At 38.6% G+C, this 11,743-nt stretch overlaps 2 protein-coding genes across 2 annotated transcripts; both read right to left on the bottom strand.

Annotated features, from left to right (window-relative positions):
- Nucleotides 1-2,247: 2,247 nt before the first annotated feature.
- Nucleotides 2,248-7,555, bottom strand: LOC148790658 (subtilisin-like protease SBT4.14). Its single transcript, XM_088889247.1, has 12 exons — nucleotides 7,417-7,555; nucleotides 6,134-6,249; nucleotides 5,918-6,009; nucleotides 5,710-5,807; nucleotides 5,451-5,594; nucleotides 5,167-5,269; nucleotides 4,491-5,001; nucleotides 4,256-4,356; nucleotides 3,767-3,994; nucleotides 3,506-3,614; nucleotides 3,052-3,265; nucleotides 2,248-2,953 (listed from the first exon to the last, which is right to left on the bottom strand). The coding sequence occupies exons 2-12, from the start codon at nucleotides 6,224-6,226 to the stop codon at nucleotides 2,412-2,414; spliced, it is 2,235 nt and encodes a 744-aa protein (XP_088745373.1). The 5' UTR covers nucleotides 6,227-6,249; nucleotides 7,417-7,555; the 3' UTR covers nucleotides 2,248-2,411.
- Nucleotides 7,556-7,608: 53 nt separating this feature from the next.
- Nucleotides 7,609-11,444, bottom strand: LOC104608439 (subtilisin-like protease SBT4.14). Its single transcript, XM_010274442.2, has 11 exons — nucleotides 11,125-11,444; nucleotides 10,951-11,042; nucleotides 10,759-10,856; nucleotides 10,533-10,679; nucleotides 10,318-10,420; nucleotides 9,696-10,209; nucleotides 9,480-9,580; nucleotides 8,988-9,218; nucleotides 8,759-8,867; nucleotides 8,409-8,622; nucleotides 7,609-8,322 (listed from the first exon to the last, which is right to left on the bottom strand). Exons 1-11 carry the CDS (start codon nucleotides 11,230-11,232, stop codon nucleotides 7,775-7,777), a joined length of 2,265 nt encoding a protein of 754 aa, XP_010272744.2. The 5' UTR covers nucleotides 11,233-11,444; the 3' UTR covers nucleotides 7,609-7,774.
- Between the last annotated feature and the right edge of the window lie 299 nt (nucleotides 11,445-11,743).

Here is an 11,743-nt window from a genome sequence, read left to right as displayed (position 1 = left end):
TAGCCTTTTGAACTTTTCAAAGTTTTGAAGACCAAAATTTGGTTTTTCTCTATTTGGCAATGAAATACAAGAAGCCAAAAAGACATGCCCTAAAAAGCTCATGGAAGCCCAAAATGGCCAACAATTTGGAAACTTCAAGAGAAGCTCTGTGAGATATGTCTTTCTACACCTAAAATCTTTCATTTAACGACTCTCTAGATCATGGTAATATAGGATACATACCAAATTGTCTATATCTTTAAAGACAAGACCTCAAAAGCTGATCACATCTTTTGGCCATTTAGGGTGTCGAAAGATCTTCCTAAAAAGACATGCCAAACAGCACCTAAGATTTAGAAAATGCAGATCATTATAGTAAAAGGTAAACCAACGATTGGACCAAAACAAAATCAAACAATAGAATGATATGAAGATGCTTATCGTTGAATGAAATTGCAGAACATTGATAAGCCAAAATGAAGTAATGATAAGCGAGAATGGATAAGAAATGAAATTATACAAGAAAATAGAGATGGGGAGGCCATACGAAGTCAAAATGGACAAAGCTTCTCAATATCATCAAGACAATGAAATCGGAGTAGAAAGTGATTATAGATTGATGTAGGGCTAGAGTATATACACCCTCTCTATTCTTGTCCTCTAATTAGGGGTGATCGTTTTCAGCCCCGCCTGAAATTTCGGGATTGGGCTTAGGTTTTGTGTTCAGGCCCAGTTCGACTCCCATATAGTAATATTTTATATATTTATATATACTTTTTTATGTTCCATTGTATACAAGTATCATATAATTCATATTTTATATTGCTGTTATTGTTATTATCATTCATACTTTATATTATTACAATGTATACAATTAAGTTTTATGCAAATATTATATACATATAATATAAAATAGTCAAAATTATAGGCCCGGAACCGAGCCCTTATCACAGGTGTAATGCCCGACCTAGTACATGATCACCCTCTGCCTCGAATGCCTTATGGCCATAAGGGCATTATGGCAACTTCAATATCTCTGTTACGGATCGGATAAACACACAAATGCACAATGCATCGAATTAATATTTTCATGGATATATGTATGTTTGAAGTTCAAAAAGGATTGCTGAAATTGAAAATAAAAAAGAAAACCAAATCAAATATTGTTAATGGTCTCAAATCAAAATGATGTATAGGAGTTTAGGACCCTAGGGATGGAAGAGAGAAGGTGACATAGACTTGGCTTGGACAGTTGGAAAGGACCTAGAAGTCCAAAACCCAATTTGACACCAATTAGGGGCAAAAATAGATGATTCTCCTTTGCTCAGACTAAGTATTCATTCAACCAGGCCCAAGCCTTACTTTTCAGTTGGGCTGTATTTCTCTATTTCGTTTGAAATCTTGTACAGGTTTTCATACTTTTCCCTTCTCTTCCCTTACCTTTAATTTCAAGCCAAGCACAGAATTAAGGAACGAAAAAATGAAATGAATTAAAGCCCATTTTCAACATCCTTGGGGACCCATAATCCAATCCACCCAAACCGTTATTTTTTTTGGAAAAGTATGGACAGATCCAATGCAGATTTCTGATTTCCAATTCAGAGATATAAACATTCAAAATATAAAAAACTCACACTCTGTACACCAATACCAGTCTATGAACTAGCATCAATTCCGAGTTGACACCCACCCCAACCGTACTCTAGGCTTAAAAAATCTGCCCTGGGCTGAACTGTCATTCTTCTTTTTTTTTCATTGGGTTATCCAACCCGCTAATGATCCAGATTAAATGGATATAACCCAACACATCAATTAATAGTTGCGTTGGACTGGACAGGTTAGTGGGTTGGGTTGAAAAATTGCCACTTCAACTACATGTGTGGATCAAGAGAGTTTTCTTTCTAAAAGAAGAAAAATGCCCAAGTAGTATAAATTGGACGACAAAGATTAATTTGAGGAACAAATGATGATGATGATGATCTTTGTAAATAGATTTGTTCCCATCCACTTTTGCAATTTTTTGGCCATTGAAAATAGAATAAATGGTTTGGAACATCAGTTGATCTGATTTCCAGTCTAGGGTATTTCTACAATAGATGAATGGATTAAATGGATTCAAGTGCAAGCCTCACATATATATATTGGACCATCTCATCTAAAAGCTTTTATCAGAGAGAACAACCAACTCTATACATTGTACTAGACATATTTTGTTAATCTCCATCAAACCATGTCTGTAATCACAATAACAAAAAAATTAAAAAAAAATGATAAATAATCCTTTTATTTAAACTTAACATATACTTTCAAATATGTATAAAATTCAATAAAAAAAAAAAGAAAAATCCAATGAACCTAGCCTTCAACCACCTAACTAAAAAAAAAGAACCCTACACAGATTTACAAATTAAAATAAAAACAAAGGGAGAAAGCTAAGGATAGTAAATGACAATTGGGCTTCTAACAGTGTGGACAGAGTCACTCCACACTAACGAACTCCCTGAAAGAATGCTCTCATCATTCTTGGGTTTCGCCTTGACCGACACAATGAAGCTCTGCGTCTCACCGATGCTAGAAAATGATAGAGTCATGGGCTCGACTGTGATCTCCACACCAGGTGCTGCATTTATGGTGGCAGTGTATATGGAGTCTGCCAACCCAACATTAGTGACAGTCCTTCGGAACACACCAGTTACCGGCTCAGTGGCTCCATCCACAGTTAGCTGCATGGTGGGGTAGTTGAGGGCATCTTGTCCAGCTTCTGATGATGGAGGTGAAGAGCAGTCGAGAGGGTTTGAGCCAATTATCATGCCTAGGGCTGTTCCGCTGTAACCTTCTGTGCATAAGAACTCAATGTATTGCATTTCATCCATGTCATAGACCAACCCAGGTGAGACTGCCTTCAGTGGGTTCACCTGACCAGCACCATACGCAAATTCGGCCTCTGGGTTGACAGTAGAACTCATTGGCGTAGCTGATTAATACAAAACATACATATTTAATTGCATTAGAAGAATACAGTTACGTTGAAGATGATCAGCGAGAGAGAAAGAAGGCGTAAGAGTGTTTTACCAGTTGTCATGATGGCTGATTTGATGGCTGCCGGTGACCAAGTTGGGTGCATTGATTTGACATAGGCAGCCACCCCACTTATATGTGGCGTGGCCATGGATGTACCAGACATCGTTATGAAATTGGAAAACCGATCATCGTCTGGCCAGCCGGAAATTGACACGATTCCGGTGTAGGCAGCCAAGATGTTGGTACCTGGAGCAGCAATATCAGGCTGTTTAATTTGAATGTTCATCATGAATTGAGAAAATATGAGATCAGAAGGAATATCGATACATCATTCATCAAAGAAATAATAAGTGAAGTGACCCATTTAATTGCCACACACAATATCTAGCAAGAGAATGATGTCATTGTTAATGGCAAAAGCTAGAAATAAATTTCTTGCATGATGATGGTGAATGATGAGTTTTCTACAATAAAGGAGATCTGATGTACGCCCCATTTCTTTTACCTTTAGAACTTTGTTTGATACAGGATTAGGTCCTCTAGATGAAAAGGAAGCCACAGATGGAGCAGCAACTTTGAAGGCCTGGGTTTTGAATATCACGGCTTTGGGGGAACTAGAACAATTGCACCCAATTAACAAAAGATTGAAATTAATGACACAAGTCAGCACTGTTGTTCTGTTAATTGAACAGAGCAAGAAAGGGAAAACAGTAGTACACACAGTATCAATGTATTATATAGAGCTTGGTTTCATGAATTTACGTACCTTGTGGAATTTATGTAGTCCATTATTATTTTCCCTTGATTATGGTTTACCATGGTCGATGGTGGCATGAAAATGAAGGCAGCATCAAAAATGGCATTATCTGATTCTAGTATGGTTCCAACCCCTCCCATTTTCTGCACACTGTAATCGGCTGAACCAACAAAATCTTCGCAGTATACAAGCTTTCCTTTCACCTTCTCGGGGTCCATTGCCCGATCGTAACAGTTACTGAAGTCAAGACACAAGCATTAATTAATTGTTGTGAATGCCATTGAAGTTGTTGGATTGGAATATATATATATATATATATATGAAGAATTAAACCAAAAAAATTAAGATTTGTCCAATCAGAATTCAGAGCAAGCTAGCAGCTAGGTAATGGTAATTAATGAAAGTTTTAGATCTGCATGTAATTAACAAAAGAAAGGAGTGGGAGTACGTAATATAATTAATGCATGGGTTAAGATGGAGTTAGTTGCCTTGCCTTGCCTTGCATAATCCGCGTATTCAGATGTATTAAGCACAGCATCAGCACCCTTTATAAGAGGATAGAAACTTTTGTTTGGAGACAGTGTGTCAATTGCAACTCCCTAAGCACATGACACATGCATTAATTGTAGAGAGAAAACAATTATTAATGAAATTAAGTAAACAAAGACATATAGCTGATGAATGCTGCAGCTGATAATGAACAAAGGGAGATGGATGGAATTAAACGACTTACATATAAAGACTTGCCATTCCCCAGAACAAGTTTGTTCCTGAAGCCTCGATCAGTAGTGCTTGCAGCTACGGTGAGAATCCATGGAGCATAATTACTTACACTAGCAGCTGAAGGTCCAGAGTTTCCAGCTGCTGCTGAGGTGAGGATCCCATTCTTCATGGAATGGAAGGAACCAATGGCTATAGAATCAGAAATGTATGAACCAGCGAAACCACCAACAGACAAAGAGATGATATCAACGCCATCATGGATGGCAGCGTCGAAGGCAGCAAGAATATCCATGTCCGCGCAGCCAACCGCCCAGCACACTTTGTACACTGAAATCCTAGCAGATGGTACAGCTCCACGCGCTGTCCCCTTACCAATCCCATACAGGCTTGCTCCCTTTACTACATTTCCTGCCACAGTTGAGGATGTGTGTGTGCCATGGCCTTCCGAGTCAATGGGAGATAAGATATCTGAATCGCTGATAGGACCACTCAGGTTGAAATACCTTGCTCCAACTATTTTACTGCATCAAATTAATTCATTTACAACGTAACCGACCAACAATTAATATAAATCATATCCATCCATCATTAATTACAACAAACACACTTGCAGTTGCAGTTGCAGAGAATAAGTAAGCTATTAATTAAAAGGGGAGCTTGGATATATATATATATATATGACTTGCTTGTTGCAGGAGAAATTTGAAAAGGGGCCACAGCTACCCTTGAATTTTTGTGGTGGAGGACCAAATCCTTTGTCACTGAAACTGGGGGAGTCCGGATAGATCCCTGAAATTGAACAATGAATTGATCCATCAATATTTACATTTCAAACCAAGATAACATCTAATATAATTAATATATGTTAATTATTCTGCTACATCGATCTCTAATTGCTGAATTATATACATAGCAATTAAGATTCTGATAACTGACCCAGTACTTAATGAATACATATCAATTGAGTTACCTGAATCCAGCATGCCCACAACCAAGTCACTCTCCATGCTCAAACTTCTTGGTACTGTTTGAGTAAACCCAAGATAGTCCCATGATCTCGTTGTCTTCAGCTTATGGTATCGATTTTTGAATACTGAGACCACACCATCCATGTCTATATTATACAGATCAAAATGAATCAAATTTCAGAATAATCGAGTTTCATTTATGTTACGTTATTCACAGTAAAAGTAAGTTAATTGGCTTATTGTTTTTTCCTTATTACATACTTGACAGCCGTTCTGCTTCAGCATCAGAAAGCTTGGCAGCAAATGCATTGAAGCTTTTCGTATAGCTATGCACGATTGAGCTCCTAGCACCATCTTCACTGTTTCATATATATACACCAGAATAATTAAGGTGTAATTTTGTATGAAATGAATATATAGTTATACTAATTATAAGCAAGAGAGAGAGAGAGAGAGAGAGAGAGAAAACCTCTCAATTGCACTTGCAAGATATTCCAAATGCAAATCAGCCAGAGAATTTTTATTACTCGGAAGATCTCCCAAGTAAACAATGTAGAAATCCTGAAATTTTCCGTATGATGAAAATTATTGGCCAATAAATTCAATACAAATCCAACAAAATGAGTACAACTTTACACAAGAAAGTAAGACAAACATAACCACGAAATAAAGAAGAAGTGAGAACCTTCTGATCATCCTCATTAACAGCAAAAACACCCATGAAAATGGGTAGCAGAAGACAAATAACAAGAAGAATTATCACTTTCTGGTTGCCCATATTTGCTCGATCAAAACACCAGCCTGAGTAAACAAATAAATAAACAAAATTATTATTTGATTTAAGTTTACCTCAACAAACGTAAAGATCCTTGTTTAAACTGTATGGTAAAATTAATTTTTACAAAACATATTTCATTATTCGCAAATTTAAATATGAAGACCAAATCTCTTAAAATATTCTATTCTTGGTCCACGTACAGCCTTGGATCTAATAAATAAAAACTAAAAGAGGTTGATAATGAACATATTTATCAAAAGAGTTAAACATATAAAGGACAGAAACATAATACATACAAAAAAAAAAAAAAAATTGCTCGAAATAGCAAACGAAAATATCAAACCTTACTCACTGAATTGTTAGGAGGGAGTAAGCAGCGATGCTTCAATTCACAGACTGAAACTTAAGACCCGAACCGAACCATCCTTATATATAGTGCTTAGCCTGGGAGTCCAAATCTATTAAACTACTGGTGAGTGGTGACCTGCTCTTAACAAATCTCTGGTCGACGTGATCAAAGACTTTGAGAGACGTAAATAAAGATGCAATTTTTAACTAGCTGTAATCTATCTCTACGTTTAAAAGGTTAGACACTTGGTTGTGTTTGTTATTATTTTACAATACATGAATCATGAGGTGGCGACTCGGGTGGGTCATTAAAACCCGGTTGCCTTTCAACAGAGTTTGTCTTTGCTCCCGTAGGGGGTAGGGCTGTGAGCGTTCTCCAAAAATGCACTATACCCGACCCGGTTATATCTGATCTGGATGTTAAAACTTGCATTCGTTTGGTAATCGATCGAATTGGATGGGATTTGACCTCATCCAATCGGAGTCCAATTATATATGACCCAATCTTTACCAAATTACGTACTTAGCTAGATAGAGATAATTAATGTTTATCTGATCCCTTGTCGATCGACGTCTTCTGCGCCTGGTTATCTATCTGTAATCTATCTATATCTATCAAAAAAAGAAAAGAAAACTATCTATGCTGCAAGCTTAGAAAGAAGCAAGTGGGATTTGGGAAGAACACAGATGAGAAATAGTTCATCTTAGAACGCAGAAGACCTATTTGACTGTTTTCTCAAACAAAAAAAAAAAAAAAATTCTTGAACCGAGTACTGGCTGTACTTAAAACCATAGAATTAATTACACGTATTGGAAGGCAAGATTAGTCATTAGAATAGTACCTAGCTGATTCGGTTGGGTACGTCCTATTCCGGTGGTGCATTTTGGTCCATGACAAGTTCAAAAAGATGCAGCTCGATCAAATGTTGGATTACCATGGGAGAGAAACTTGGAACCAGGAACCAAACATCTGATACCGGTGAACGATCATACTTGAACATGGACAAAATCTAGAAAAAACGAAAATGAAAATGAAAAAAAAAAACTTTTTCCAGTAATTAATAGGAGATGTTTACAAAATGTCAAATGTTGCTTATGTAATTTGTTGGCAAATTTTATAATTATCTATGGATACATAAACATGGGGATGGACTTCCTGCTAGCTGCTGGAACTTGAATGAAGTTGTAGTAGAAGAAAATCTAAGTGAAGTAAATGACAATAGGACTCCTCACTGTATGAACATTGTCTTTCCACTCTAGAGACGCAGATAATACATATGGTGGAACATTCGATGCTGGGACTCTCACTGTTACCTTAAAGATCTGGTTCTCGTATTGACGTGAGAATTTGAGTGTCAATGGTTCAACGATGATCTCTACTCCTGCAGGTGCAAGCACAGTTGCTGTGTACTCTGCAGGGCCATTGTCGACGTTGGTGACTGTCCTCCAATACACAGCCTCTGATGGTTTCTTGCGGTTACGAATAGGAAATAGAATGCTCGGGTAGTTGAGGTCGTCCCGTCCACTCGGTGGAGCGTACGTACTGCAGTTTACAAGCGAATAAGCACCGTAGAACTTATTTACGATGGAACTGGGACCAAACAGATTGCAGAGGAATTTTACGTATGATTTCTCATTGAGATCATACACCAAACCAGGATCAGCTGCTCGAAGCGGATCGATCTGTCCAGCACCGTATGCAAAATCTCTTAGCTTGGCATATTCGAATGACATGTTCACTGCTTTTGCTGCAAAGCATTAACATTAACTTAGCACGGTAATAAGCTGTGGGTTTTGAATCTTGACAGTTAATTAGCAAGCTCAGAAAACTTACTAGTAGTCATAAGGGCAGACTTGATAGCTGCAGGAGACCAGGTGGGATGTAAGGATTTGATATAGGCTGCTGCTCCTGCTGCAAATGGAGCCGCCATGGATGTTCCAGATCTAAGAAGAAAGTTGGAGAACCTCTTATCATTTGGTTTGCCAGTAACTGATGTCTTCAAAGTACTGGCAGCCAATATGTGTTTCCCCGGTGCAACAAGATCGGGCTATCATAATAGATAACAATTTTATGCATAATTAGCTTCTCATATACTTCAGAGTTCAGAAACCCAGTTTAATCATCTGACTAATACCACAGACTGAACCATTTTTGGACTAAAATCTTAACAAGATGATATATACCTTAAGGATGTTTTGGTAGACTGGATTAGGTCCACGGGATGAAAATGAAGCTACAAATGGAGCTGGTATTTGAATTTCTTCTGACTTGTAGATAGTTGCTTGTGGATTCCTGCATCAACAGAAACTTAGAAGGAATTAGTATTTTTCTCAAGCATCTTCTTCTTTCTCAAAGTCTTTTCCATCTTTTTTTTTTATTGATTTGTATAGTTCATCATGAAATCCATCTTACTGGGTATTTTCTATATAGTCCGAGAGAACTTTGCCATCAACTTCCCCCAAAACAGTCACTGGTAAAGAGAAAACTTCTGGAGTATCAGCAATGTCGCTTACTTGCATAATAGCGCCCGATCCTCCTCCTTCACTAATGATTTCACCAGCTTTTCCAGGCCCACCTATTGTTAAGCAGAATACAATCTTGTCCTTTATCAAAGTAACGTTCAGCGATCCTTCAACACATCGTCTAAGCAAATAAGCAAACGTTTGTTTTTCTCAATTTGTCATTGTTATAAGGAGAAAAGCAAATCAAATTGAAAAGAAACCAGAAGTGTTTTGTAGTTAAAAGCTCTTTCTTGGGAGGAATTCAAAAAAGAAAAACTCCGTTTGATTTGGCTAGAATCAATCAATATCTCAGTTGTTTTGAACCAGATAAAGATGGTGCGTGCATTCCCTCAAATCTACTGAGGTTTTTTCTTATTAATTTCCCTTTCAATGGGGGACTTACGATGCCAACATAACTGATGTTCCTTCCAATGAAACAGCATCAGAGCCTCTGATCAGAGGGTACATGGAATTTGCCATGTCAAAAGTGTTGACAGAAATTCCCTGGGGAGTAAATTGGATAGAGTAGTTGACCAGTCAGTAGTTGGATTGAAGTGATGATCAAGAAAGACGGTAGTAATTAAAAAAAAAAAAAAAAAAGAGTACTACTTTTGCTTACAGTTAAGTTGTTTCCATTGTCAAGCACAACTCTGGTCATAAATTGCCTATCAGTGGTGGTGGCACCTACAGTCAGCATCCAGGGAGAGAAGTTAACCACGCTCCCTTCCAAGGGGCCATCATTTCCAGCTGAGGCGATGGTGAGAATTCTCTTCTGCATTGCATGGAAGGAGCCGATGGCTATGGCATCGGTCACCGAGTAGCCAGGATCCTCACCAACAGAGAGGTTGATGATGTCCACCCCATCTGCTATGGCATGATCAAATGCCGCAAGGATATCTTCATCACTGCAATAGCCATCGACGTAACAGACCTTGTAAACTGCAATCCTCGCAGAGGGAACAGCTCCACGAGCATCTCCAGCTGCCAGGCCAAAGAAGTTTGCTCCCTCCACAACACGTCCTGCTATGATTGAAGCCGTGTGAGACCCATGCCCCCTGTAGTCTACAGGAGATGCTACGTCTGGTGCAGGGATATTTTTGTCTACTTTGAACCATCTTGCTCCTATGATTTTTCTTCAATAACACCATCCATATCAACATCTAAATATTTAAGACCCAAAGAAGAAGAAGAATGGTCTCTGGATATATATATATATATATATATATATATATATGACTTACTTGTTGCAGGTAAAGTCGTCAAACGGGCCACATGTTCCTTTCCATTTGGCCGGTGGTGGACCCAAATTCGTGTCGCTGAAGCACTCAGATTGCATGTTGATTCCTGTGACAGAGCACAGATCTCAAATTGATGAAGGCACCATGGGAGAGAACTCATATTCATATAGATGAATGCGAGTTGAATAAGTTGTTTGTTAATGAAAGTGTATTAGTACCGGAGTCTAAAACACCCACAATAATATTGCTCTCAACAACACGATCTCTTTTAACCAGCAGGTCGGAAAACCCCAGAAAATCCCATGCCTTGGTGGTGTGGAGCTTGTGCTTTCCACTCTTGAATACACTCACCACACCTTCCGTTTCTGCAACCGAAACCACTCAAACGATCAATCGATCACTCTTTGGAATTCCAGTTGAAATGCAAAACTTAGAAACACGAACCTGACAACTTACGTGCCTCGTCCTCAGTCAGGTTGGCGACAAAACCATTAAAACTTCGTGTGTAGCTGTGCATGATGCGTTCTTTAGCGACTTCAGAGCTGCCCAGATCAAGTAACAAATTAACACTCTCAGAAGCCCATAATAGGTTCTACCCAACTCGGCAACTCCAATTCAAGAGAAATCAAGAAATACCTTCCAAGCGCATCGGTTAAAATTTTATGGTGTGACTCCGGTACGTCCACAGGTTGATGATGAGGAAGTTGTCCCATATAGACAATGTACTTCTGTTATTTCCCTCAAAGAATTGATCAAACCAAAACCGAGATCAGCATCCAAAGAACAGAAAAACAGCTGCATTAAGCGTACCTCTTTAGTGGCAACAACCAATAAGGACAGCCCCATGGAAACGAAGAAACAGAAGAGAAACAACGTCGAGCTGCCGGCAGTGCAAGAAGATGACCTCCCCATCTCCATGATGGGTTTGGCTGCAACAGCTAATCCCACCCGACTCTGAGAGAGATGCTTCTGCGTGGGGAGGTGCGGTGCTTCCGTGGGAGGGGAGGGTTGGAGGTGGAGAGCAGAAAATGGCGGATTCTACACGTTTACTTGGGTTTGCTTCGTTTCTAGCATCGATTAGGAGGTTAGAGCTTTTCTTCGGCTGGGAAATCGCTTGTATTTTAAATTTGACTGATTGTTGAAATTACTGGCGTTTTTATTGGTGAATGGACATGATACCAGAAAAGCTTACAACCAATCAACCGCATCATAAAAATAGTAACCAATCGGGTGGGATTTCATCAAAATTGGTCAAAACCTTTCCGGTGTCATTTCATTTCTTTCCAGGATCATAGATTTTCAGGAAATAAACAGGAATGTTGGAAAAGGTCGGCCGCATGTTTCGAAGGCTGGAAGTTGAATGCAATTTTAATTTGCATTGAGATCACCCCAAATATAACGTAACTGTTAGTCTGTTATGATACTCGCT

Source organism: Nelumbo nucifera, chromosome 6 (genome assembly GCF_055504915.1).
Source record: "Nelumbo nucifera cultivar China Antique chromosome 6, China Antique-T2T, whole genome shotgun sequence".
NCBI lineage: Eukaryota > Viridiplantae > Streptophyta > Magnoliopsida > Proteales > Nelumbonaceae > Nelumbo > Nelumbo nucifera.
Note: the sequence above shows the minus strand (reverse complement) of the source record. Positions and strands in the feature narration are given on the sequence as shown.

Coding starts and splice junctions, on each gene's coding strand:
- LOC148790658 (XM_088889247.1), bottom strand. CDS start 6,226: ATGGGCAACCAGAAAGTGATAATTCTTCTTGTTATTTGTCTTCTGCTA. Junction 5,808..5,917: donor CTTGCAAGTGCAATTGAGAG/GTTTTCTCTCTC, acceptor TATATGAAACAG/TGAAGATGGTGCTAGGAGCT. Junction 3,266..3,505: donor TATCAAACAAAGTTCTAAAG/GTAAAAGAAATG, acceptor CAAATTAAACAG/CCTGATATTGCTGCTCCAGG.
- LOC104608439 (XM_010274442.2), bottom strand. CDS start 11,232: ATGGAGATGGGGAGGTCATCTTCTTGCACTGCCGGCAGCTCGACGTTG. Junction 10,680..10,758: donor CGAGGCACGTAAGTTGTCAG/GTTCGTGTTTCT, acceptor TTTCGGTTGCAG/AAACGGAAGGTGTGGTGAGT. Junction 10,210..10,317: donor GACGACTTTACCTGCAACAA/GTAAGTCATATA, acceptor GTGTTATTGAAG/AAAAATCATAGGAGCAAGAT.